Genomic DNA, 26,882 nt, shown 5'->3' with positions numbered 1-26,882 from the left:
TCTAAACACCTAACACCCTTTCCAAAATAAGGTGGTATGCTGCATGTGAGCCACCTGATATGGTCAGTGTCGTACAGTTTCCCTCCAGCTCCTGAGACCTCAGTTTTTAACAGAAACTTTTGCTGAAGTGGTGTGGAAACTTCTTCAATAGAGTTATATGGGACCAGGAGCCACTGCAGCATAGATTAATGAATCAAAGAATCACAGAATTAACCAGGTTGGAAAAGACCTCTAAGATCATCGAGTCCGACCTATCACCTAACCCTTCTAATTAACTAAACCATGGCACTGAGTGCCTCATCCAGCCTCCTCTTAAACACCTACAGGGATGGTGACTCCACTACCTCCCCGGGAAGCCCATTCCAATAGGAAGAATTTCCTCCGACTGTTCAGCCTAAACCTGCCCTGGTGCGGTTTGAGACTTTGTCCTCTAGTTCTGTCCCTGGGTACCTGGGAGGAGAGACCAACCCCACCTGGCTACAACCTCCCTTCATGTAGCTGTAGACAACAATGAGGTCTGCCCTGAGACGCCTCTTCTGCAGGCTGCACACCCCCAGCTCCCTCAGCCTCTCCCCACAGAGCTGTGCTTCAGCCCCCTCACCAGCCTTGTTGCCCTTCTTTGGACATGTTCCAGCACATCAACATCTTTCTTAAACTGAGGTGATGTTTTATCTGTTTCACCCACATTAGGCAAGCATGTGTTAGGAGTTAAACTGACCTAAACACAAAACCTTTGAATGAGATGGTTTAATATCTTCCCCGCTTTACCTAATCTCCTCCTGCACAACACCTACACAGTTATAAGAACACCACTGCAAAGTTTACTTTTCCACTGGTACTGCTGCAAGTTGAGAAGCAAACCACGTTTTTGATAGCTGTATTGCATTGTGAGAGTGTGATAGCTCTTCCCCTTCAAAGAAACATTTCAGTAGTAGTACTTTAGATAGTCTTCTAGACTCTCCTGAATGTCTAAATGGTTGCCCTATTCATATTTACTCTGCTGAGTTAGCATCATCATTCCCACAACTAGCCAAACCAGGTGAAAGGCAATAATCCATGTTGCCATTGGCTTTTTCAATAGCAAGGTTACATCATACTGTAGATTCTTTCTTTGGAAGATATAGAATGGAATCACAGAGTGGTTTAGGTTGGAAGGAACACCTTCCTAACGAAAAGGGAGCATGCCCCTGCCAATGTCCCTCTGTGTGCCTGCTCATCTTGAGACCAGATCCTGCTGCTGCCTGTGCCAAGGCATGAGGGAACACCTCTCTCCAGAGCCAGCATGATACATCTCTTTGGTTGTGCAGTGAGGCAGCAGATCTTGCAGCAGCTCAGTTTGCTGTTAGGAGCAGGGCTGGCAACACGGGGTGAACACCAGTGCTGTGAGCTGAGATTTCCTCCTGGAAACATCCTGCATGGTTTGGCATGGGGCAGAGTGTCATGACTACAGTCAGAGGAGCAGGTCTCCAAGCTCAAGGGCCTGACATGAGCAAGATGAAAAATTAAGGAACACATCATCCCAATGTTCTGTGCAACAGATTCTTCTCTCACAAGCAGAAATGAGTGCCTTAGTAGCAAAGTGACCCTAAATTAGATTTAAAGATTACTGGTTTTCCTTCATGCATTATTTGTATCTTGGTACCAGTATCTGCCTTTCTTCTGACAAATGCTTCATGGGAAATACCAGTTAAAACATTTATCAACTGACTTTAGAAGTCACTGGAAAAAAACCCCAAAACAACCAAATGAACCAAAACCCCTTAAAGTTGTTGTTTCCTAGAGATGATGCATATGATCAGTTAGAAAAGAGTGTGAAAGTTCTGCTTATTAGAAATGAAAGAGAAAACATTCAAGTTACCATTATAAATATTCTCCCTTAGCACTGATAAGCTGAAATGAAACAGAAAAGATCCAAGTTACTATTACAAAGACTCTCCCTTAGCACTGATAATTGCTTAGCTCCCTTAGCTTAGTGGTAATTGCTACTGCTGTGAATACTTCTGCCAAATTTCAGCACAATACCACAACTTAAGGAGAATTGTTTGCTTGGTCCAACATTAGGGTGCAGAGTTTACTAAGATGTCCACTTTTCAAACAGAACTGTATTCAGAGGCTTTGTTTTTCAGTCAGGTAAAGTTCAAGAGCGGGTTGGAGTTTTAATTGTGTGAAGTCACTGGTTTGCAGCAGGCACTGGCTGAGTGCTTGAGTTTGAGGATACAACAGGATGTGCTATTCATGCCAGTCCATGCCATTATTTTAGGGTTTTTTGAAGTTCTTTAGGCTGTTTTCCTCTTTTTTTTTCCCCCTTTCTAACTGCTGGAGATGTAAATTCTTTTGGGGAGCCCAAAACTGAATGCAATCCCACCTGGGCAGAGTAGAGGAGCAGGAGAACCTCCTTTGATTTGCTGACCACACTCCTCTTAATGCACCCTAGGATCTTCCAGGTTTTGTCAGCTGATTGGCATGACTGGTGTTGCAGGCTGGACCAAGCCCCTCTTTGCACAAAATCCAGCAAGGTGCTACAGAATCACAGAATTAATTAGGTTGGAGCAGACCTTTGAGATCACTGAGTCCAACCTTTCATACAGCATGGAGCATGGTGGTGGAGAGCACATGGACCATGCTCCCTCTGCGGCTAACCCTACACATTCCTCCTCATCTTTGCATATATTCAGTGGTTCACTGGTTTATAACCTTGAGGAAAATGTTCTCCTTCTCCCCAGTCTTCAGTGGCAGTGAAGATGATAGCCAGACTGTCAACCAGCACAGACTTCACAAGGGGTGCTCCCAGTGCTACTCCTGTAGCTCTGTAACAACAGCGACTTGCAACACTGTAATGGATGGATAATTAGGCTCTAATCACTCACAGATGCTGACCTGGTCAGTGTAACCTTTATTTCTCAGCTGCACAGGACCCATGGATCAGTTATCTTATTGTAGGGTAACCTGGTTAGTGAGTGCAATCCACTCCCAAGCAGTCCTGCAATCTGGGGCCGACGTGAGATTGAAAGGGAGTAGTTTAGGTCTTCTCCAGCACTGGCAACACTCCTTCCTTCAACTAATGACTCAGGCTTTCCCAGAGATCAGAAATACTTGTAGGAAGCACTTTTAGCTGCAGAGAGCTTTGCTGAGACATGCTGGACTCTGCTTCAGATTCTCCTGCAGGGTTTTGAAGTGATTGCCCAAGAAAATGACATGCTCCAGTGTGCCACTGAGAAAAACAAAGGGGGAAGTCAGGCTGTCATGTTCTTCTGTGCTGCACATGCAGAGGGACAGAATGCAGAGGTAACTGTGATGGAGTATGCCATGGCGTGGCAGAGAAGTACAAACTTCATAGTCACAGGTTTCACGTGGTAAGACCCTGGAATGGCCCAGGATGACAGGATGGAATCACTGAGTAGTTGGCTCTGACAGCTAGTGCCTCTCCTCATTTCAGTGCTCTGTGTTATGTAGCGTAACTCTTCAGCACACTCTCCCACTTTATGCTCTCTAGTGTCTAATGGTCATAGACTCATTGAATCATAGAATAAGTCAGGATTGGAAGGGACCACAAGGACCATCTAGTTCCAACCCCCCTGCCATGGGCAGGACACCTTGCACTAGACCAGGCTGTCTAGAGCTTCGTCAGCCTGGCCTTAAACAAGATCAGGCAATGCAGCTGCAGATTAGACACTTGGGATAGAACAACTGCCAGCTAACTAGTGCTGCTGTTTCAGGAGGGGACAGGCTTTGCTAAGATGGTGCAGGAGAGGACAATCTGCACACCCAGCTAAACATCAGTGGGATGTGTGTAAGACTACTCCCTGGGCAAGGTAATCACAGCTTCTAGAGGCTCAGCAGCCTCATGCAGGGGCAGCCCCCCAGAACTGTGCACCTCCAAACTGCTTGAAGGTCCAGGCAATTCTTTGGCTTTTTGGTGCATTATAATGCACATCCCATGGTGAGCTGTGTACCTTTCTGTCATCTTGTGTGATGGACCACTGGCAGTACAGTGGCTGCAATGAGAGCTGTGCCACACAGGCTCGAGCTCTGAAAGCACAGAATCACAGGACCTTAGAGATTGGAAAGGACCTCTAGAGATCATCGAGTGCAGCCCTCCTGCCAAGGCACCTATTGCTGTGCACAACCAAAAAGGGATTGGCCCCATCCACTTGACACCCACCCCTCAGATGTTTGTACACATGGATCAGATCTCCTCTCAGCCTTCTCTTCTCCAGACTAAAGAGCCCCAGGGCTCTCACTCTCTGTGCATAGGGGAGATGCTCGAGTCAGCCACTCATCCTCGTGGCTCTCTGTTGGACTCTCTCCAGCAGGTCCCTGTCTCTCCTGAACTGGGGAGCCCAAAACTGGACACAGTATTCCAGGCATGGTTTCACTGGGGAAGAGTAGAGGGGGAGAAGAACCTCCCTATCCCTGCTGGACACAGTTCTCTTGCTGCACTCCAGCATGCCACTGGCTCTCTTGGCCACAAGGGCACATTGCTGGCCCATGGAGAACTTGCTGCCCACCAGCATTCCAAGGTCTTTTTCTGTGATTTCTCAAATGATTGGCTTCTGTTAGGAAGAAAAGTTGAGTTAGACCTTGGTATGCAACATAAAGTATCATAGACTGCTGGGACTGAGTAATGCTCCAGTTCTGCCCTTATCACCTTCTGATACATTTTGCTCCACACCTTGTTGTGACCTCATCTGTCCAAGATAATACCTGCAGCAATTAAGAACAATGCTTGAACAGCATTTCATGGAATGTTAAACTATTTGTTTTCTTACAGCATTCAACCACCAGAAACTTTCCAAGTGTGAAAAGTCTGTTGGGAGATTAGAAATCTGCTTTCACTTGATAGAGTAGCATTTAGAACTATGAGCCAGCAGTGCACACTTGCAGCCCAGAGGGCCAACCAGATCCTGGGCTGCAGCAGGAGAAGTGTGGCCAGCAGGTCGAGGGAGGTGATTCTCCCCCTCTACTCTGCTCTGGGGAGACCCAACCTACAGTACTGCATCCAATTCTGGAGCCCCCATTACAAGAAGGATATGGATGTGCTGGAACATGTCCAGAGAAGGGCCACTGGGTTGATCAGAGGGCTGGAGCAGCTCTGCTATGAGGACAGACTGAAAGAGTTGGGGCTGTTCAGTCTGGAGAAGAGGAGGCTGCGAGGTGACCTTATTGTGGCCTTTCAGTATCTGAAGAGAGCCTACAAAAAAGCTGGGGAAGGACTTTTCAGGATATCAGGGAGTGACAGGACTAGGGGGAATGGAGCAAAGCTGGAAGTGAGTGGGTTCAGGCTGGATGTGAGGAGGAAGTTGTTGAGCATGAGAGTGGTGAGAGCCTGGAATGGTTTGCACAGGGAGGTGGTTGAGGCCCCATCCCTGGAAATGTTTCAGGCCAGGCTGGATGAGGCTGTGGCCAGCCTGATCTAGGGTAGGGTGTCCCTGCCCATGGCAGGGGTTTGGAACTAGATGATCCCTGTGGTCCCTTCCAACCCTGACTGATTCTATGATTCTATGAACTAGTGTGACTGCTCTTCTCTTTAACTCAGTCATGTTTGTGAAAGATCTCACACCTTATGTCTCTGATCTAGTTGTGGAAATGTGAAGGTGTAAGCCAGTTTGCACTTCATGCAAATAACTATTTCAATCTAGTGTTTTCATGGCAGAAGCAAACTGCTGCCTTATGGCCCCTGTCAAGTCTAAGAACTGCTTGGTTCTGCACTAAAATTAGACTGCTTCCTCACACTGTCTATCCTAAATACCTCTGGGATAGCCTTGACAGACATAGCTCTTTGCACTGGAATAAAGCATAAGGTTGTCTAACTTTTGTTTTCATGCTACAGAGAAAGATGATCACAGAATCACAGGAACACTCAGATTGGAAAAGACCCTCAGCATCACCAAGTCCAACCTAGAACCCTACTCTACAATATTCACATTAAACCATATCCCTAAACACTACATCCAAATGACCCTTAAACATATCCAGGGTGGGTGACTCCACCACCTCCCTGAGCAGCTCATTCCAGTGTCTGACCACCCTCTCTGTGAAAAAAAAAATCCTAATGTCCAATCCAAACCTCTCCAGTCTCAGCTTGAGGCCATTCCCCTTTGTTCTGTCTCCAATTACCTGATAGAAGAGCCCAGCAGCAGCCTCTCCACAATGTCCCGTCAGGTAGTTGTAGACAGCAGTGAGGTCTGAAATGATGTTACTCACCAGCAGCAGCAGCCATACCTGCAGGGTTTTTATCTGTACTTCTGTCAATACTTTAATTGGGGAAAAAAAGTCAAAGCCAAAACAATTATGGCCATCAGCTTTGTGCCCTGATCTACCAGAGCACACTGCAAGGGGAGGAGCTCACTTCTTCCCTAAGGCAGGCAAGAAGTTGGTAAGATTTCCTCAGGTATCAGTGGAGATTAACATCCCAAAGAGTTCCTGCTGTGGAAGAGAAGAGATGGGTTATAAAAATCATCCACTTTAAATAAAGCAGACAAAACCCAGCTGGGATTATTCTCTCATAAACCAGGTGCTGAGGGATTAAAATGATTGTCATGAGGCCACTGAGGAAGTCTGTGGTAGTATCAGGGATTTAATTTGCTCTGGAGATAGCAATCAAGTGCCACATGAGTAACTGTGGAACAACTGGGAGAATCTGTGTAGTACATTTTATCAGATTTTAATGCAGTGATGATATTTCAGGAGAAATTACTCTTCCTGAGAGATTTCTGTGGTGCTGTAGAAGTGTGCATGTTTGATTTCTCTCATTCGTGCCACTCAAGTGTGAAACTGAGATGTACAATGAACCATCAAGCCTGGCACTTCAGAGAGGTTTCCATCATCCACAGATCTTAATTGTATGAAAATTGTATTACTCCCCAAAAAACCCAAAACAAACAAAAAACCAAAGCTCAGAATAATTCTTTTGGTTTGCCTATGTCATGGCTGCTAGTATTAAAAATCAGAAGGGTCATCATAGGCTCTTCTATTATTTCACTGACCTACTTGAGCCCACACTGCCTATATAACTCCCCCAATGCTGTCAGATCATTGGAAGTTAAATTCAATCAGCCCTCCTTTGAAAAACATAGAATCATAGAATCAACCAGGCTGGAAGAGACCTCCAAGATCATCCAGACCAACCTAGCACCCAGCCCTAGCCAGTCAACCAGACCATGGTACCAAGTGTCTCATCCAGGCTTTGCTTCAATACCTCCAGGGACAGCAACTGTGCCACCTCCCTGAGCAGCCCATTCCAATGCCAATCACTCTCTCTGGAAAGAACTTCCTCCTAACATCCAGCCTAGACCTCCCCCAGCATAACTTGAAACTGTTGCACTGGTTCTGTTCCTGGTTACCTTGGAGAAAGACCAATCTCCACCTGGCTACAACCTCCCTTCAGGTAGTTGTAGACAGCAATGAGATCATTCCTGAGCCTCCTCTTCTCCTGGCTAAACAACCCCAGCTCCCTCAGCCTCTCCTCATAGGGTTTGTGTTCCAGGCCCCTCATCAGGTTTGTTTCCCCTCTCTGGACACCTTCCAGCACCTCAACATCTCTCTTGAATTGAGGGGCCCAGAACTGGACACAGTACTCAAGGTGTGGCCTGACCAGTGCTGAGTACAGGGGAAGAATAACCTCCCTTGTCCTACTGGCCACACTGTTCCTGATGCAGGCCAGGATGCCATTGGCTCTCTTGGCCACCTGGGCACACTGCTGGCTCATCTTCAGCTACTCTCTACCAGCACCCCCAGGTCCCTCTCTGCCTGGCTGCTCTCGAGCCACTCTGTCCCCAGACTGGTAGCACTGCTTGGGGTTGTTGTGGCCAAAGTGTAGAACCCTGCACTTGGCCATGTTCAATCTCATCCCACTGGCCTCTGCCCACCCATCCAGCCTGCCAAGATCCCTCTGCAGGGCTCTCCTACTCTCCAATAGATCAACACCTGCTCCTAGCTTGGTGTCATCTGCAAACTTACTGATGCTGGATTCAATTCCCTCATCCAGATCATCATTCCTTGTTGAAGAATGTAGCAAATAATATCTTTGCAAATAGACTTGAGATGCACAATCATGCAAAAAAAAAAGAAACCCTGAATAAAATGCTGAGCAGAATATGCAACCTTCAGAGCTGCTTGGGTAGTGGTTTTGGTTCTAGGATAGATTTTTAATGGTGTGAAAAAATATTTGGTCGAGGTTTTGGTCTTATTTCCATTTTAGCTGCTGAAAAAAGTGTAGGTGTTTCCCAGAAAGAAAATTGCAGATTAAAGCCACCAGATATGATATTTATACAGGCTGCTACAGGCTTAATGAGGAAGAAGGATGAAGAAGAAAGCTTTGACCTGCTCCATTTTTTCTCCTACACCCATGGAAATCAAAACTATTGTTCTCAAGCTCTTCCAGTGCTCCTGGCTGAGGCAGAACTCCAAACAAGGCTGATGATAACTTTTCCCAGTCAAAAAGCCATTGGTTTGATCACATCTCATTATAGTCATTAGGAAGACAGAAACAGATGAGCATGGGAACACTGCTGGAATATTTCAAAGTTGAGCATGTTCAGACAAATCTTCTCTACTCATATACTTAGCAACTTCATGGAGGCCCAGAAGGGCTTTATTTGGAACAATTATGGTGGAAGGAGAACAGGACAATCAGATTCTAATGAGGAGAATCTCTTCCAGGGGCTTTTAGCTAAAAACTCATCTCTGTCAGCTGAAAAGGCATTTGTAATGTGGACAGGTCTGGTCCTGTGTCCACAATAGTTCAGAGCTTACCAAGGAACTGCAGGCTGTGTTTCTGTGGTGTGTTGCACTCAGTGCAAGTCTAACACAAACTGTCTGTGAGACAAGCTCAGAAATGTGAATGCTCTTTTTGTTTTCCAGAATAGGCTACCAGATTCCACTGTTTGCTGGCTTCTGCATCATGTTTGTGTCAACCATCAGTAAGTGTTCACATCTTACTCGGTCTGGCCCAAATGCAACGTTTAAATGAATGATCTGTAGTAGTTACCACAAGGAATCCTCCTCATTGATGCTGATTTCCAAGGAGGTTTGACAAGTACACTGATATGAATGTGCTTGGCTGGTCTCTCCCTTAGCTCAGCCTGTCAGGTTCTTGTAACCTGAAGCAACAGTCGTACAGCACTGATAGCCATGAGAGGGCTATTTTGCAGGATCCTGGCCATGGTAGGGGCTTATCAGAAAGATGATGAGGCTGCACTGGCTCATGAGTACAATGTGAGTCAACAGTATCATAGCAGTTGCTAAATGTTGCTGTGGGATGTGCAAACAGGAGCACAGCCTGCAAATCAGCTGAGGCCATTTGTCTGCTTGAATGACACTGATAAGGCTTTGAGCTGCTGGTTTATGTTCTGCTTTGGTGTGACACTTGGAGTAGTGGCCCAGAGGAAAAGAGAGGAGGATATCAAGGACCATTAGAAGCCTGTGAGGAATGGTGAAAGAGCTAAGTTTGCTTCCAGAGGCAGAGGTAAGATGCATTACAGCCTGTGACAAATGGTTTGCCACGTCCGCTGTGTGTAAGAGAAGGAGGAACTGACTTGAAGCACTGTCAAAGAAAATTTAGCTTAAATATTAGGAAAATATTTTTAATAGCAAGAGGTCTGAAGGGCTGGAGAAAATGACCTGGTCTTAGAGTTTCTGACAACTCTGGATTTTAGGAACATGTTAGACACAATTTGGTTGGGATGGAGATAAAAGCACTGAGCCTAGTACCTGACGTGGGGAAGTACTGTCGATTTTCTGCCATGCTTTCTTCTCTTATCTTTCTTGATTTTTCTCTGTCCCCATGGGCAGGGATTGTTGTAAGACCTGGTGAAAAGCATAAGCCTGGAAGTGGAAGGGTAGGTGAAGGAAGTGCATGTGAATCTTGGCTTCAGTTGGTGTGTAAACAGCCCCGGTTGTAACATACCTGGTGAAACCACAGGATGGTAGAGGTTGGAAGGGACCTCTTGAGATCATCTACTGATTGGCCTGCTAGAACAGGTTTTGAATATCTCCAGATAAAGGGATGCACAGCCTCTCTGGGCAGCCTGTTTCAGTGCCCTCCTCACAGCTGAGAAGTTCTTTAGGTGGTCAACAGACAGGAGTTGAAAAAAGCTTTTTGAAACTGCCTGCAGACTTGATGGCACAGATCATGACACAGGCTCTGCAAGCAGAAATGGGCTTGGGTTTCCAAGGTGACCTTATGGTGGACTTTCAGTATCTTAAGTGGGCCTACTAGAAAGCTGGGGAGGGACTTTTTAGGATGTCAGGTAGTGATAGAACTGGAGGGAATATAACAAAAATAGAAATGGGTCGATTCAGACTGGATGCTAGGAAGAAGCTCTTCAGCATGAGGGAGGGAAGAACCTGGAAGGAGTTGCCCAGGGAGGTGTTTAAGGGCAGGCTGGATGGGGCTCTGTACACTGATGTAGTGTGAGGTGTCCCTGCCCACGGCAGGGGAGTTGGAGCTAGATGATCCTTGTGTTCCCTTCCAGCCTTGACTGATTCTATGATTCTGTGACACTCTTGCTTTCCAGTGCTGTGGATGGGGGTGGTGAGTGCAACGCCCAGAGGCTCTATCCCAAAAAGCTGAATGGAACTCAGGGTAAAATCTCATGGGGAAACATGGAGAGGCATCTTCTCAGGTGCGATTTCTCTGGTATTGGAAGGACCAGGAACTTCCTACAGCCCTTGAGTCATACAATCATAGAATCAGAATTGTCAGGGCTGGAAGGGACCTCAAGGATCATCTAATTTCAACCCCCTGCCATGTACAGGGACACCTCGCAGTAGATCAGGTTGCTCAGAGCCCTACCCAGCCTGGCCTTAAAAACTCCCAGGGATGGGGCTTCTACCACCTCCCTGGACAACCTATTCCAGTGTTGGAGCTGCCTTCCCTGCCCCTTCAGCCAGCTGTGCTGCACACATCTTTTGCAGAGCTGGCAGCAGCAGGGTCAAGCCTCTCTCCATCCATGTAGTTATTGTTGGAAGCACTGGTGCATGTGTGCTAAATCCTGCTCTCCCTGATTGCCTGGAGCTTCAGACTGGGCAGCCTTAGGTGAAGCAAGGCTGGAAAGAAAGGTCTCACTTCTCTGTGCAGCTGAATCAGAGCAGGATGTAATCAAATCCTAAGTAATTAGTTAAAACTGCTTGTGCCCTTACATTCTCTGTTACCAGGAGGCTTAAACACCCGAGAACAATTCAGCAATGACAGATCTAAATGCAATAAGTGCAACTAATGCAGTTAGCATTGAAAGTGGCACAAGTCACTGTAAACACTCAACCAAATTGCAGGAAGTTTTTCTTGTGATGCTTTACAGAAATCTAACTTTCAAATCTAGTTAGTGTTAAGCTAATTTTTAAAGTTTAACTCTGGTTTGCTGTTGATTTTTTTTTCCCCCTCTGTAGTGTTTGCCTTCTCTGGAAGCTACACATTACTGTTTATTGCAAGGTCCTTGCAAGGAGTGGGTTCCTCTTGCTCTTCAGTGGCAGGTAAGGAAAGAGATGAGAGAGGAAAATACAAACAGCCAGCTCTGTAATTTTCAGTATCTTCTGAACTGTTCCCCCCCCCTGCAGTTTCCATAATTAATTTAAAAAAAATATTAAATTAATAAGTTTCACCTTTTTTATTCCTGATCCTTTCATGTAACATAGCTGAAAAGCAAATACCCTTTCAGACTTCCTTGGTATTTGGGTTGCAGTGGGATAGAAGACTAAAATGAACTGCACTCTCCCTGGGATTTCTTCATGTGGGTCTTCAACATTTTAAATTCATTTCTAGCTGTTTTAAAGGTCATCAGGAACTTATGTTGATACTTTTTTATAGTAGAGGTAGCAGCTCAGTCTGTTACTGAAATTTCTGTTATAAAACAGTTCATTTTTTCCCCCCAGGGCTTGCCATGCTGTCTGCCAGTTTGGACTCAGGTTACTTGTACCAGATTTCCAGTGCAAGGTTATGAGTTTTAAACGAGTAGGTGAAATGCAGGAAGGGATCACAGGATATTAGGGGTTGGAAGGGACCCAAGGAGATCATCCTGCCAGAGCAGGACCACAGAGGAACACATCCAGACAGGCCTTGAAAGTCTCCAGTGAAGGAGACTCCACAACCTCTCTGGGGAGCCTGTGCCAGTGCTCTGCGACCCCTTACAGTCAATAAGTTCCCCCTTGTGTTGAGGTGGAACCTCTTGTGATGCAATTTAAACTCACTGCTCCTTGTCCTGTCCCAGGGAGCAAGTGAGCAGAGCCTGCCCCCCCACTCCTGACCAGCCCTCAGGTGTTTAAAAGCATTTATTAAATCCCTTCTCAGTCTTCTCTTCTCCAGACTAAACAGCCCCAGAGCTCTCAGTCTCTCTCCATAGGGGAGATGCTCAAGCATCCCTCAGTCTTCCTCGTGGCTCTCCACTCTCTCCATCAGGTCCCTGTCTCTCCTGCACTGGGGAGCCCAAAACTGGACACAGTATTCCAGGTGTGGTCTCACCAGGGCAGAGTAGAGGAGTAGAAGAACCTCTCTAGCCCTGCTGGCCACACTTTTCCTGATGCACCCCAGAATGCTGTTGGCTCTCTTGGCCACAAGGGCACATTGCTGTCCCAATGACTTTACTGTCATGTAATTCAGCTTCCTGTACTTGAAAGAACACAGAGCCCAGTTTCTTTTCATTATCCCTGTGGCTACTTTTCATGTTTCAAGACGATTTTCACATCTCACATTGTATTTTCCTCTCTGGTTTTAAACTGAAAGCCCTGTAGTTGCCTCTCTCAGGTATTTTGCCAAGCCTTTGGCCACCATCATCGTTCTTCACAGGACAGTCTCCAGTCACCCTCATCTTTCTTCCTCCCTTGTGTCAAACCCAGACCCAACACTCAGCAGAAGCTCTAACTCTTTGCAAGGGCCCATATTGGTGAGAGTCACTTCAAGTACCTCACAGGCAAAGGAAGTTCTCAGTAGCACTGCTGCTACTCAATCATTTATCTGTCCTGATGTGTGCATGTAATCATTCCCACTCAAGTGTAAACTTTGTGCTATCTTCTTTGTATTGCCTCTTGGATTTTTTATTTTAGCAGAATATTTCTCCAGGTCTCAAAAAATGCCTTGTGAATTCTGACATCATTCTCTCAGTTGCTCTTCAACTGTTCATGAAATTCAGTCTCACCCTCAACTTTCTAAGCATGATCATGTGTACAGAACCCTTGGTTTTTGGGTGCATGTGATGGATAAATAGTCACTTAATGATCAATCATACAATTCTCCCCCCTGCCTTTCTTTTTTCTGGCTCACTGGAAAGCTGTGGACTCTATTTGCTGACTCCTACTTAAACCTTGATTTGAAAACAGAATTAGCAGTGTCTATGAGGACTCCTCCACAGGATTTGCCTCTACAGTGCCTGAATGCTTCACAGAAAACACAAATCTGGCTTCATGTTTCCCTTTGTGAAATGAAGGCTCATCATGAAATACAGAAGTGAGGGCATATGAAGACAAAGGCCAAAAGAACCTTTTTATTTTGGACACTGAGCTTGAAATGCTGATTTTCAAAGTAATCATCTTTGCATAATACCTCACACCCATAGCTAGCACTGACCAGCAGCAGCTGGGACTGGTCACCAGAGCTTTGCGTCAAGTACCCAGAGTGTAAATAGCAGAGAGTGAATAATTGTCAAAGGCTTTGTTCCAGCCAGTTGAAAAGCATCATCTAAGAGGTCTGTGAAAAAGCCAGGGACAAACAACCTAGCAAACGAGGGCATCATTAAATTACCTGACTAATGTTGTAGAATAGAACATGGGCTTAGAGATCATTTGCATTTGCCAAACCTTGGGTTTGTTTCAAGGTGATTCCAGGTGGAGAGGAGACACATCTACATCTATACCATCTATGTCTATATCTGTGTCATCTATGTCTATGTCACCTGTATCTGCCACAGAATCACAGAATATTAGAGGCTGGAAAGGACTTCCAGAGATCAAGTCCAACTTCCCTGCCAGGGCAGGATCCCCTGGGGTAATTCACATGGGATTGCATCCAGGTGGGTTTGGAAAGTTTCCAGAGAAGGAGACCCCACAACCTCTCTGGGCAGCCTGTTCCAGGGCTCTGTTTCCCTCACCGTAAGGAGGTTGAGGTGAAACCTTCTCTGTTCCAGTTTGTAGCTGTTGCTCCTTTCCTTTTTGCTGCTGACCACTGAAAAGAGCTTGGCCCCAGCCACTTGATACCCACTCCTCAGGTATTTATTGACATTGATCAGGTCTCCTCTCAGCCTTCTCTTCTCCAGACTAAACAGCCCCAGGGCTCTCAGTCTCTCTCCATAAGGGAGATGCTCAAATCCTCCAATTATCTTCGTGGCTCTTTGTTTGACTCTCTCCGTGAGGCTTCTGTCTCTCTTGAACTGGGGAGCCCAAAATTTGACTCTGTATTCCGGGTGTGGTCTCACTAGGGCAGAGTAGAGGGGGAGAAGAACCTCCCTAGACCTGCTGGACACACTGTGTCTATGTCTGCATCATCTATGTCTGTAGATATTTGTATTTATATATTGAGAGCTATCTACTGTGATGCCTGCACAGCACTTGGTAGGGCTGGCAGATGATGACTGTAAACTCTAGCACACAGCTGCCTCATTTTGTGTCGGGCTTTTGAAAGCAAATGTCAATTAGTTGTGCTGGTTTTGATTTCTTTCAGGTATGGGCATGCTTGCCAGTGTATACACAGATGATCAAGAGAGAGGCAACGCAATGGGAATCGCACTAGGAGGCCTTGCCATGGGAGTATTAGGTCAGTGAGATGCACTCTGCCAGCTCCAGCCCTCCCTAAAGCACCTATCTGTGATCTGTGAGAGCAACAGGGAAGTCTCAATGATTGCAGTGCTATTTCTCCCTCTCCAGATTAGATTCTGAGTGCATGTTAGGAATAGTTCTTCCCAGAAAAGCACTTTTCTTATGCAGATAGATAGGTCAGGCAATATTTTCTGTGATATTTGGGGTTTATTCACATGGAAGAGTGTTTTGGGGAGTGGAGGCTACAGTAATTGCCACGATTAACATGCTTTGTGTTTAGTTTGAGTGTTGTTTTGTTGTGGTTTTGCTTTTAAATTGAGCTTTTATGGTCATCGAGTGCCAATAGAAGGATGTCCACATGCTTGCAGGTGGTATTTGTTCAGAGTCAGAGGTGCAGCTTCACAGCTTTGCTTTCTTTCTCCTTGGCAGTGGGCCCACCTTTTGGGAGCATCATGTATGAGTTTGTGGGGAAGAGTTCTCCTTTCCTGGTGCTGGCAGCACTAGCTCTGCTGGATGGAGGTCAGTGAATACAGGGAGTCAGGCTCACTGTGTAGCATATCCTTTGATATTGCTACCATCTGACCTCTTTGCAAAGAAACGTTACAGCATCAATTTCTTTTCACAGCTATTCAGTTATTTGTTCTGCAACCATCCAGAGCACAAGCAGAAGTAAGTATTAAAGTAAAACACCCTGGGCAACAGATGACACTTTGCTTTCCCTAATCCCAAGCTTTTGTTTCACAGAGTCAGAAGGGGACACCGTTACTGACACTTTTGAAGGACCCCTATATCATTATTGCAGCAGGTACCAGATCCTTCTTTATTTTCCTTTAAACTAACCACTGGTGTTGTACCTGGCACCCTGGAGTGCCTCAGGCTGAGCTGGTCTAACCATGCTGTCATTTGCTGGCTTCATTTATGTGAAGCTCTAAGGTCCTGTTTGCAATAGAGGCTGAATGCACCAGCAGAAATACAAAAGGCAGAAAGCATGAGAGGACACCAATGACTTGCAGCTGCATTGCAGTGCTAGACAATTAAATGTGGCCATGAAGCTTTCTAGGAGGCAAGTGAAAGAGGCCAAGGCTTTTGCAGGGAGGGAATGCCAACACATCACAGGAAGGCACTTCTTTTGTGTTTGAAAGGGTGAGTTTGGTCTCTAGAGCATGGATTCTATCTCAGAAGAGGTCTAGGTTGAATGGTGAATGGCAGTTGGTGTTGTACCATTCATCTAATGAGTATTTCACTCTCAAAGTTTGCCTTTTGCACAGCATTTTGTTCAATGTTTATGCTGAAGCCTGTGATTAAGCCTGGTCTTTTTCTAATGGTCATAAAATAGCTTAAAAGAGGCTGTAGCTTTTACAGTTTTGCTCCTTAATCCCAACCTGCTTGTCCAAGGAAGCAATTCTTCCCAGGCAATTTTTGAGCTTGTTGTTTCTAGTGGGTCTTGGGGAATGACCATTATCCATCCTCTTTCACTAGACACTTGAGCAAGCTTTTGCTTGAGAAATTCTTGGAGCATTAGAAGACCTTTCCATAGGATAAAATATGGCCAAGGGACTGATTTCAGGGAGTACTTTCCTCAATAAAGACTTAACTACTCATGCCAAACTATTCTTAGCCAAGGAAAAGTTACCAAAGAAAGCAGATCTCACTGCTGTGACGGTGTCCCATGTCTGCTAAGAGCAGTGATGGGCTTTGTTACCCTTTTCTAACACGTTTGCTGGTGCTCAATTTCGGCAGCTTCTGTCAGAAGTTGTTTCAGCTGATGTTCAGGGGCTCTCTAAAGCAGGGCTGCACCAAGAGTCTCAGGGCAGCAAAGCGGTGAAAAGCCTCAGGGCTGGACAGCCTGGAATCAGGACAATGTGTCAGAGAGATCTTATCTGTGATCCTTGCTGCCCTGGCTCATTTTGCCTCTTGCTTCCCTGCACCTTTCTGCAGGCACTGCCAGTGTCTCCCGTTTCTGCTCCCCATATTCAATCCACAGCAACTGGGCATGCCCAGGAATGATGTACAGAGGGGTAGAAACATAAGGACCCTCTCTGTTCTAATCCTTCCTACTCTTACCAATGGCTCTGGGTGGCCTGACCAGGCATTAGTGCCTATGATCTGAAAGTCCCTCCCGTGGGTTACCAATGGGGTTAGCTACAGCACCCAGGATGCTGCCTCCCGGAGCAGAGGCTGCCCAGCACTTTGTCAGTATGGATGATGTTGGCATTCTTTAACCTCAGCCTCTTCTCCCCGTGCCTCATTTCCCTTGTGGACCAAATTTGGGTTTCTCAGAACTGAATACCAGATACCAGCTAGAAATTCAGCCTTTTTTTTCGTCCTTCCAGTGCACATCAAATCTCTTTGAATACATTCTTTACATGTCACTTGTTTCCATTGAGAATGTGTTGCTTTACACAGTGAAAAGGGTCTGAAATTTTCGTTTCCTCTCCCTTACCTCAAGGAGAAAACAGAGTTGCTCTGTTTTCTAAGATGGGAACTTCCGAATCTGTTAACTAATGGGGAATGGTTGAAAAGTGATTGGTTGAGATGCCAGAGTTATCTCCGTGCTTTAACACTTTGAGGGCAATCAGCCAAGGCATCAAGCTGCATTTTTCCATATCTAAGCCAGGATAATGTCTTCTGCTTCACAAGGATGCTATGAATATAAGTGTCCCATGCTGTGTGCAGTGTTCAGGTATGATGGCTGGAGAGAGGAAGGTTAGAATTCCCATCAGGGTTGTGCTGCTCAGGGGGATTAGAGGATTTGAATGGCTTTTAAGGCAGTTAACTACCTCATTAAAAACTTGCTTGCCTCTCCAGTGGACTGACTTGTTAAACCACAAGTGAAAAACCAGGGATATTTCAGGCTTGCTGCAAATGGACCAGCAGTTTAAGTGGGTTTTTGCACTCCCTATTTGGGCACACTAATTCCGTGGTATAAATTCAGATTCAATCTCCTGAGTGTGCGTCAGACACTTGAGTCATAATTGTTTGTATTCCCAAAGTACAAGCCCTCTCTGACCAATTTGGCTTCTCTATAACACAATATTGCTCTTTAACACAAGGTATCTTGAACTCAAGCACGATGTCCCTCTCTCTCTTTCCTGAAAGCATGACTCTTCCCCTTGATAAGCTGTGTTGCCTGCGAATTAACGACAGTGACTGCCACAGGGGGCAGGGGAACAGGGCTCTAATTCACCCACTGCACACCCTAGCACCTGTGGCCAATCCTGCTGCCCCTGGTGCCAGCAATAGCTTTTGCAGGATGTGCTGTTGAGGTGGGTTGAGAACTTTCCTCCCTCCTCTCTTCCACTCCATTTGAAGTTTACCAGACTAGCTCAGACAGCTTGGAAGTAAGATAAAGCTATATTTACAGCACAGCAAAACTTACAAACACAAACACACAATATTTACAAGTCTTTACAATTAGATGCAAATCAGAAATAATACAGAAATCCAAACTCCCTCCTAGACAAAGGAACTGCCCAGAAAAGATGAAAGCTACCCCCTTTTTCTCCCTCTGCTTTCTCAGACAGGCAAAGAAAAACAGAAGCCAGCAATGCTTAGGAGTTAGTTGAGATTAGAGGAGAGATCATAGAATCACAGAATCAACCAGGTTGGAAGAGACCTCCAAGATCATCCAGCCCAACCTAGCACCCAGCCCTAGCCAGTCAACTAGACCACTGCACCAAGTGCCTCATCCAGGCTTTTCTTGAACACCTCCAGAGACGGTGCCTCCACCACCTCCCTGGGCAGCCCATTCCAATGCCAATCACTCTCTCTGGCAAGAACTTCCTCCTAACATCCAGCCTATACCTACCCTGGCACAACTTGAGACTGTGTCCCCTTGTTCTATTGGTGGTTGCCTGGGAGAAGAGCCCAACCCCCACCTGGCTACAACCTCCCTTCAGGTAGTTGTAGACAGCAATGAGGTCACTCTTGAGCCTCCTCTTCTCCAGGCTGCACACCCCCAGCTCCCTCAGCCTCTCCTCATAGGGTTTGTGTTCCAGGCCCTTCACCAGCCTTGTTGCCCTTCTCTGGACACGTTCCAGATATTAGAGCAGATCAAAGAAGAAATGAACAGGGCAACATCCCAGGACAAAATGAGGAAAAACTGCTTATTTTTTGGCTTTTTATCCCTCTCAGCAAACCAATGAATGGTATAGACTTCTTCATTATTTTCTTTTCACAGCCAATGATCTAATTTCTCTCACTAAAGCATTCCAGTTAGCCTCAAATCAGCACAGCTGTGGTTGACCATCCAGTTCACAGCGAGTGGGGATGTCTCAAAGGTGTGGGCATCAAAGGGACAAGAGCAGACACTGTGGCAAGCTCACATGAAAACCTCTGCAGGAGAAAGGATATGTGAGCAAACACAGACCCTGCCTCCTGTGTGGTTTGTGTCAGGAGTGATGCTTTGAAACAAGCGCCATCGTTACTCGCAGGGCACAGGCAAAACAAACCCCACTGACCTATTTTGGTCACTGCTGGCAGGAGCTCAGTGGATGAAGTCGGTGAAATTCTCACACCCAGACCTCACTGACAGGGATTAAAGAAAGTTTATGTGCTGTAGGGTGATAAAGTTGCCTTGACACACGTTTAGTTTAAACTGCCAGATGCAAAAATCAGAGGTGAGACAGGTGACAACATGGGCTTTTGAGAAGCCATGTCAGCTTTTCACTAGGTACCTGCTTTTTCACAGCAAAAAAAAAACCCCTCAGTGCTGTCTACAGCATTCTGTCAAAAGGCTTCTCATCTGCAGAGATGAGATCTAACCAAAAGATTGCCATTTCACCCCTTCTGACCAGTGTAGGATGTTTAGTTTAAAGAAGGAACAATATAGGACTTATGCCTTTGAGATGTGGCCCTCTAAGGAGAGGTCAGATCGATGGAAGAGAGGAGACAAATGCTCCATCTTCTTTTGGGGACACTTTGCTAAGGTAGCAGAGCCTTTATGGGACTTTGCCCTGAGTTTGCAGGGCACCAGCTCAGGCTCTCACTTTTCTTCTGGTACACATCTTCAAGATCTGCAGTACTTGGTGGCCATGTAACTGATGGCTTTGGTAACCCTTCTTGAGTTAACGAGAAATAGATGCATTACATGCATGCATGCACACCTGTTTCTCTTTTCTTTGTGCACAGTAGAATAAGACCTTTGCTGTTTCAGCCATCTCTGTCAGGCCATTTTTATGTGGCCATTTTTTTCCAGCATCAAGAAAAATCACTTGAGTGACCATGGCTGATTTTTTTTATTCCTGGCTTGGAAGAGGGCAGCCCTGAGGTGTTCAGCGGAGTCTCCTCACAGACACTGAGCAAGCTGGGGGGGTTGAAACAGAGTGGAAAGGTTTGCTTTGGATCTAACCTTTCATCTGTGGGCTAAAGCAGTGCTGAACTGTTGCTCCTTGCCCTGGGAAGGGAGTGAGCCAGCTAGCCTGGAAGTTCATTTTAGGAATTGTGGACACACAATCTAATACATTGTGACAGGTTTGAACAGAGAATGGCATCAGTGCTCATTTTGGTTTGAACTGTATGGGCAGCAACTTGTTCCAGGAGGAAGAATATTTCTCTGACCTCAGACTAATTTCTATTCTTTTGGGAGTTGTTGGGTTTTTTAAAGTAAAATTTGGTTGTTAAATGACTGTTAAGAGCCTAGGCTGTTTTCCTGAGTTTCAGAGATTACAAATATCAGGAAGAAAAGTGGGAACACAAGTTTGAGGTTGTCACTTCTGGTGACTTCCAAACTCCCGTGAAAGTCGTTTTGCAAGGGATTAGCAGAGGACATGTGTCCTGTTGCCCTGCATTAGGCTTTGACTGCCTCAGGTTCTTTTCAGTAAGTGGAAAATGCATCTGAAATCCACAGAAATACCATGGGGCTTAATAATTCCTGTGCTGAAGCTGAAGTGCACTGCTGAGGATGGATGGACCTGACACGAACCCACTGGAGTCTGGATCTGCAGGCAGTGGCATAGGGCAGAGCTGAGCTGGCAGGCAAGACTGAATCAGCAGTTCCAGTGCTTGTTATCCTTTGTGTCTGGGTGACTAAAGGTCCTGAAATTCAACAGAGATTTAGAAACATTTGAAATTCATCAGGCTGGGCAGGCTCAGCCAGACCCATGCTTTGGTGCATGGACTGAGTGGCTGCTGTGCTTGTCTCATGCTATTTTTAGGATCAAGACCTCCATGTCTCGATGTAGTTATTCTCAGAGGACAGAGATATAGGGTCAGAGCCTGTGCCTCACACACAACAGGGCTCTGCTTTTGCCCCAGGAGACCAGAGAAAGCCTTTAGTTTCAGCTAATCATTTGTACAACAGCCAGACCTCATGAACTTTCTAAATGTCATCAAGCTCACTGCAGACTTTCACATTATGAAAAGGGCTTAACCTTTATTGCAGAATTTCTGGGAGAAGAGAAGTATATATAAAGTTTGTCTTCAGTGATTTCACATTCTGTTCTATTTAATATTCATCAACATCCCGTGCATGACAAATAGGACTGCAAAACCTCAGCACCCTTGGTAAAAAACATCTATTCTTTGCATGGCCTTTTGCTGGTAGTCAGAAAAAATATTTATGACTTCTTTTTGTCTCCTCTTTTTTTCTCCCTCCCCTTCAAGGATCAATCTGCTTTGCAAACATGGCCATTGCGATGCTTGAACCGGCGTTACCCATCTGGATGATGGAGACCATGTGCTCAAAAAAATGGCAGCTTGGTAAAGTACACTCTTATCATTTGCATTGCTCTGTTTTGTCTCAGTTTTGGTCCTGTTAATGATGGTCTGACTGCCTGCTTCTGGGTAATCGTTGCTTTTGCTCTCTTGAAACTGTCAGCCTTAGGTCTGCACAGCTGCAAACATCAGTTTGTGAGAAAACCAGGCTCCAGAAATGGGCAATGCTCATTGCAAGGAGAAATAGGTGTAATTCTCCCAGGCAACCAGCAACAGAACAAGGGGACACAGTCTCAAGTTGTGCTGGGGGAGGTATAGGCTGGATGTTAGGAGTGATTTCCCATTGGAATGGGCTGCCGGGGAGGTGGTGGAGTCGCCATCCCTGGAGGTGTTGAAGACAAGCCTGGATGAGGCACTTAGTGCCATGGTCTAGTTGATTGAACAGGGCTGGGTGCTAGGTTGGACTGGATGATCCTGGAGGTCTTTTCCAACCTGGTTGAATCTATGATTCTATGTTAGTCCTGCACAGATGCAAACATAAGTTTGTAGGAAAATCGGGCTCCAGAAATGTGCAATGCTCACTGCATGGGGAAACAGATGCACAATGTTAGGCCTGTGCAGTTGCAAACATGCAAACATCAGCTTGTAGGAAACTCAGCCTCCAGAAATGGGCAACACTCATTGGAAGGGGAAATAGATGCACAATGTTAGGCCTGAACAGTTGCAAACATGCAAACATCAGCTTGTAAGAAAAACAGGATGCAGAAATGGGCAATGCTCATTGCATGGAGAAATAGCTGCAGGCAGCCATGGCACTGTGCTTCACCCCAGCTCCTTTAGGAGCTCCAGCAGTTCTGGTGGTAAGTGTTGGCTGGGGCAGCTGAGGGATGATAACTGAGTCACAGGAGCAGGCCATTGAAGCAAAACAATTTGTCTGGGCATTTTTCCAAAGGGAAAAGTTCCTAGTTTTAATTTCCAGGACCAGGCAGAGAGAGAAAGCTGCAGTTGGTGCAGTATTTGATGCAAAGCATGCTCATGCCAGCAGATGCTCTAACCAGGGCTACTCCTGGCAATGTGGAAATAAAGATGGGGTTTACCTAACTTGTGGCTGTGAAGAACAGGAGCAGCACTTTCCCTTGAGTCTGACAGATGTGACACCCTTTCAGTGTTCACTTTAGTCATATCATTCCACAGAAAGCAATGAGAGAGCCCCAAACTGGACCACCTTATAATGTAGAACAGGGGGCCAGTCTTGGGAATTGAGTGTCTTCAGTGTCCTCTGCCCCATGTATCAGGTTAAACTTCCCAAACTGTGTGCAGGAGGTTAACGTGAATCATCTTGGATACAGGCAAGAGTTACTGTTAGAAACACAGGATATGTCTGCATGTTTACAAATGGTCTGTGCTGTGACCTTTCCTTAGGGTGATTTTAATGTCAGCATAGGGCACTTGAGTGAAAAAGAAGGTTCAGCTTTCATCTGACCAATATCCCTAGGTTTAGGGAGGTTCTTCTTCCCCTCTACTCTGCCCTGGCGAGACCACACCTGGAATACTGTGTCCAGTTTTGGGCTCCCCAGTTCAGGAGAGACAGGGACCTGCTGGAGAGAGTCCAGCAGAGAGCCACGAGGATGAGTAGGTGACTTGAGCACCTCCCCTGTGCAGAGAGACTGAGGGCCCTGCGGCTGTTTAGTCAGGAGAAGAAAAAGCTGAGAGGAGATCTGATCCATGTGTACAAACATCTGAGGGGTGGGTGTCAAGTGGCTGGGGCCAAGCTCTTTTCAGTGGTCAGCAGCAATAAGACAAGAAGCAACAGCTACAAACTGGAACAGAGAAGGTTTCAGCTCAATATGAGGAGAAACTTCCTTACAGTGAGGGAAACAGAACCCTGGAACAGGCTGCCCAGAGAGGCTGTGGAGTCTCCTTCTCTGGAGACTTTCTGAATCCACCTGGTTGCATTCCTGTGTGAGCTACCCTGCTTTGGTAGGGAGGTTGGACTGGATGATCTCTGGAGATCCCTTGCAACCTCTCATATTCTGTGATTCTGTGCTTCTGTGATCCCTACTCACTGTTTATGTTGGTGTCCTTACATACACTGCATAGAAAGCACAAACCCTAGTCCTAATTAAGGCAGCTCAGATCTGGAGTGGCCATAGGTAGCAGTCTTTGCTGTGCTGCTGTACTACTGAACATGGTAATGATTACTGGCCTGTAATACAGCAAAATTAGTACACAAACTTAGCTATTTTAAACCTGAGGAAGGAGAAAGGAAGATTGCTTATCTGCCCCCTTCAGTAGAGTTTCATATTGCTGCTGCAACAGCAATGAGTCTTACAAATCTCTTAGCTGAATAGAGATTTCCTAGAAGGAAAATATCCATTTTAAATTGGGACTAATTTTATCCCTTAATGATAGGAGTAATTGACTCCATTATGCTTTGTCTGTTTTGACAGCATTAATTAAAGTTTTTAAGCCTCTTAAATTGTAACTTGAACTGTAGGGGTTTAAGCAAATTATTATCTCGGGTGATGTGGAGATCCAACTGTTTGAAGCATGATCTGAAGAAGGTATAAAGAACCTTGATTTGATCAATTAATGTGACTGTGCATAAAGCTTGTTTAGCAAATTACAATTCTGCTTCAGTGTACCCCAGCTGACACACCACCCTGCAAGTCTTATTAAACTGGCCTTGGCAGTAGTTCCTTCTTTGTCAGTGGTCAAGGTCTGCCATAAGTGACCCTTTGGTATGAAAAGATAGCCCTGAGCAGTACCAAAGTAGTTGTGATTACATAGGTGAAAAGGTTTCCTCCAGCATCACCACTGTAACCAATCAAAATTTTAATCACAGGATATTGCTGTGCTAAAAATTACCTCTTGAATGATTGGGTTTTGTTTTTTTTTTCTTATGAATATCAGAGAGATAGGAAGGAAGATGGATAGGCAGGAAATGAGAAAGTCTGTGTTGCCTTGGTGAAAGACAAGGAGCATACACACTTAAAGGGAGTGGTTTGATTGTGGTGTGTAATGTGGCTGCTGTCTAAATCTGAATTGCCTGATTTGACAGGCACCAAAGGGAAGGCTTGTGGTGTGCACTGATTAGTCAGCCTTTCCCAATTTTGTCAGTTGACCATTTCTCCCAAGAAGACACAAAATTGAACAACAAAAAAATACTATGTGTTATTTCTTCTAAGGCACACAAACCACTCAAGAGCGTTGCAGAAGGATGCAGGTTTAAGCACAGTCTCCCTGCTTCTCTGCCTCTTGGATGTTTTCCATACAATCTTTTCCCTGGGGGCAGTCTTTGCTTGCACACATCCCTGCATCATCCTCCCTGCTGCTCTCCAGGCAGCCCCATGCTCTCCATTAGCATTTTTCCCTCCAATGCTTTCTCCCAAGCTGGATGCTCTCCTGTGACATCTGTGTAGGGAGAAGATGAATCCTCAAGTATAGACTGGAACTGGCTTTTAAACCAGGAATACCTCAGGACAGCATCCAGCACCTATGCCAGCCAGCACTTACCTATGCCAGCTACACCCCTGCTGTGTAAACCTCAAGACTAGGAAGAATTGCTGGTCCCAAGAGTATGTTATTCTGAGTGGACATGGAGGAGGTAGGAGGGTACCTGGGCCCTCCCATCAGAGTCAGAAGGAATTTACTCTGAAAGTCATTACTGATGATTAGTTTTTCTGGGGGGGAAAAAATTAACCCAATAACTTTTTAATTTAAATGGTAAAATAGATTAACTTTGACTGTAAATATTTTGGCTAAGCAATTTCAAACCCATTTAAAGTTGAAGAAACCTTAAAATCATTATTGATATACAGAAACATTCAGATTGGAGGAGCCCCTCAGGATCACCAAGTCCAACCAATAACTTGGCTTTGGTTGCTGCTTGACCAAGGATCATATCATGGTGTTACAGGAGAGACTGAAGGAGTCAGGGCTGTACAGCCTGGAGAGGAGAAGGCTCCAAGGTGAACTTATCATGGCCTTTTGGTATCTTAAGGGGGCCTACAAGAAAGCTGGGGAGGGACTTTTTAGGGTGTCAGGGAGTGACAGGACTGGGGGGAATGGAACAAAGCTAGAAATGGATAGATTCAGGTTGGATGTTAGGAAGAAGTTCTTCAGCATGAGGGTGGTGAGAGCCTGGAACAGGTTGCCCAGGGAGATGGTCGAAGCCCCATCCCTGGAGGTGTTTAAGGCCAGGTTGGATGAGGCTCTGGACAGCCTGATGTAGTGTGAGGTGTCTGTGCCCATAGCAGGGGGTTGAAACTAGATGATCCTTGTGGTCCCTTCCAGCCTTGAGTCTATGAAACTGACTGTAAACACAAAGCCTTGCTGTATTTATGCGGTGGGAGCAGCACAGCAACTCGCAAAGCCACAGCAGCATTCCTCCAGCGAGGAATTCACCCACCCCTGACCATCACAGGCATGCTGCATGTGCTGAGCATATGTTGCATAAGCCATGCAGCTGAGAAAGAGCTGCTATCCTTGACCTATCCCAAAGCTTATTGGAGTTATAAACCTTTTGCTTAGTTCCATCCCTTCTCCCAAACCAATTCTGTAGCTGATGCTGAAAAACTCTTTTCACAGGCATCATATCGTGGCTTCTGCATTTCAGAGATGATGCCCTTAGATTTCATGAGAGGGCTGCAGCACACCGGATATTTGATTCTCTGGGCTGTGCACAAAGGCACTATTAGATGCCTTCAAATCAGAATGGCAGGGGCTGGGGCTTATTATTTTGTCCTAACACCTCGCTAAACCCCTGGCTGATAAAACATCTTGTTCATATTTTACAGGCGTTGCTTTTCTTCCAGCCAGTATCTCTTATCTCATTGGAACTAATCTTTTTGGGATGCTGGCACACAAGATGGGAAGGTATGCTTCATTTAAAAGCACTAATAACATTCCACTTCAGGTACCATTGACAGTGCTCAGCAGCACAGTTTATTGATGGTAGAAGTTATTAAAGTTTGTTGTACAGGGGGGAAAAATTACCTGGGTTTGAATATGTTGCTGCTTTGGCTGTGCAGCTCAGCACTTCATCCATGACCCAATCTTGAGTACTGCATTCAGTTTTGGGCTCCCCAGTTTAAGAGGAACAGGGATCTGCTGGAGAAGGTCCAGCAGAGGGCTACAAGTATGATTAGGGGACTGGAGCACTGCCTGATGAGGAGAGGCTGAGGGATCTGGGGCTGTTTAGTCTGGAGGAGAGAAGACTGAGAGGGAATCTAATAAATGTCTATAACTATCTGAGGGTTGGGAGGAACAGGCTCTGCTCACTTGCTCCTTGGAATAGGACAAGGAGCAATGGATATAAGCTGCAACATAGGACATTCCACCTCAGCACAAGGGGGAACTTCCTTACTGCAAGGATCCCAGATCGCTGGAACAGGCTGCCCAGAGAATTTGTGGAGCCTCTTTCTTTGGAGCCTTTCAAGGCCTGTCTGGATGTGTTCCTGTGTGACCTGAGCTAGATTGTATGG

At 45.8% G+C, this 26,882-nt stretch overlaps 1 protein-coding gene across 1 annotated transcript in view; it reads left to right on the top strand.

The window, feature by feature from the left end:
* The window catches only part of SLC18A2 (solute carrier family 18 member A2), a 37,423-nt gene that overhangs the window by 2,515 nt on the left and 8,026 nt on the right, over positions 1-26,882 (top strand). Inside the window, exons 3-10 of the mRNA XM_064144295.1 lie at positions 8,863-8,921; positions 11,389-11,472; positions 14,648-14,740; positions 15,172-15,261; positions 15,368-15,411; positions 15,487-15,547; positions 21,346-21,441; positions 26,196-26,274. Coding sequence (XP_064000365.1) covers positions 8,863-8,921; positions 11,389-11,472; positions 14,648-14,740; positions 15,172-15,261; positions 15,368-15,411; positions 15,487-15,547; positions 21,346-21,441; positions 26,196-26,274 — 606 coding nt within the window. The remainder of the gene's footprint in view (positions 1-8,862; positions 8,922-11,388; positions 11,473-14,647; positions 14,741-15,171; positions 15,262-15,367; positions 15,412-15,486; positions 15,548-21,345; positions 21,442-26,195; positions 26,275-26,882) is intronic.

The sequence above is a fragment of the Pogoniulus pusillus genome, chromosome 6 (genome assembly GCF_015220805.1).
Source record: "Pogoniulus pusillus isolate bPogPus1 chromosome 6, bPogPus1.pri, whole genome shotgun sequence".
Lineage (NCBI taxonomy): Eukaryota > Metazoa > Chordata > Aves > Piciformes > Lybiidae > Pogoniulus > Pogoniulus pusillus.
This window is presented reverse-complemented; position numbering and strand designations above follow the sequence as displayed.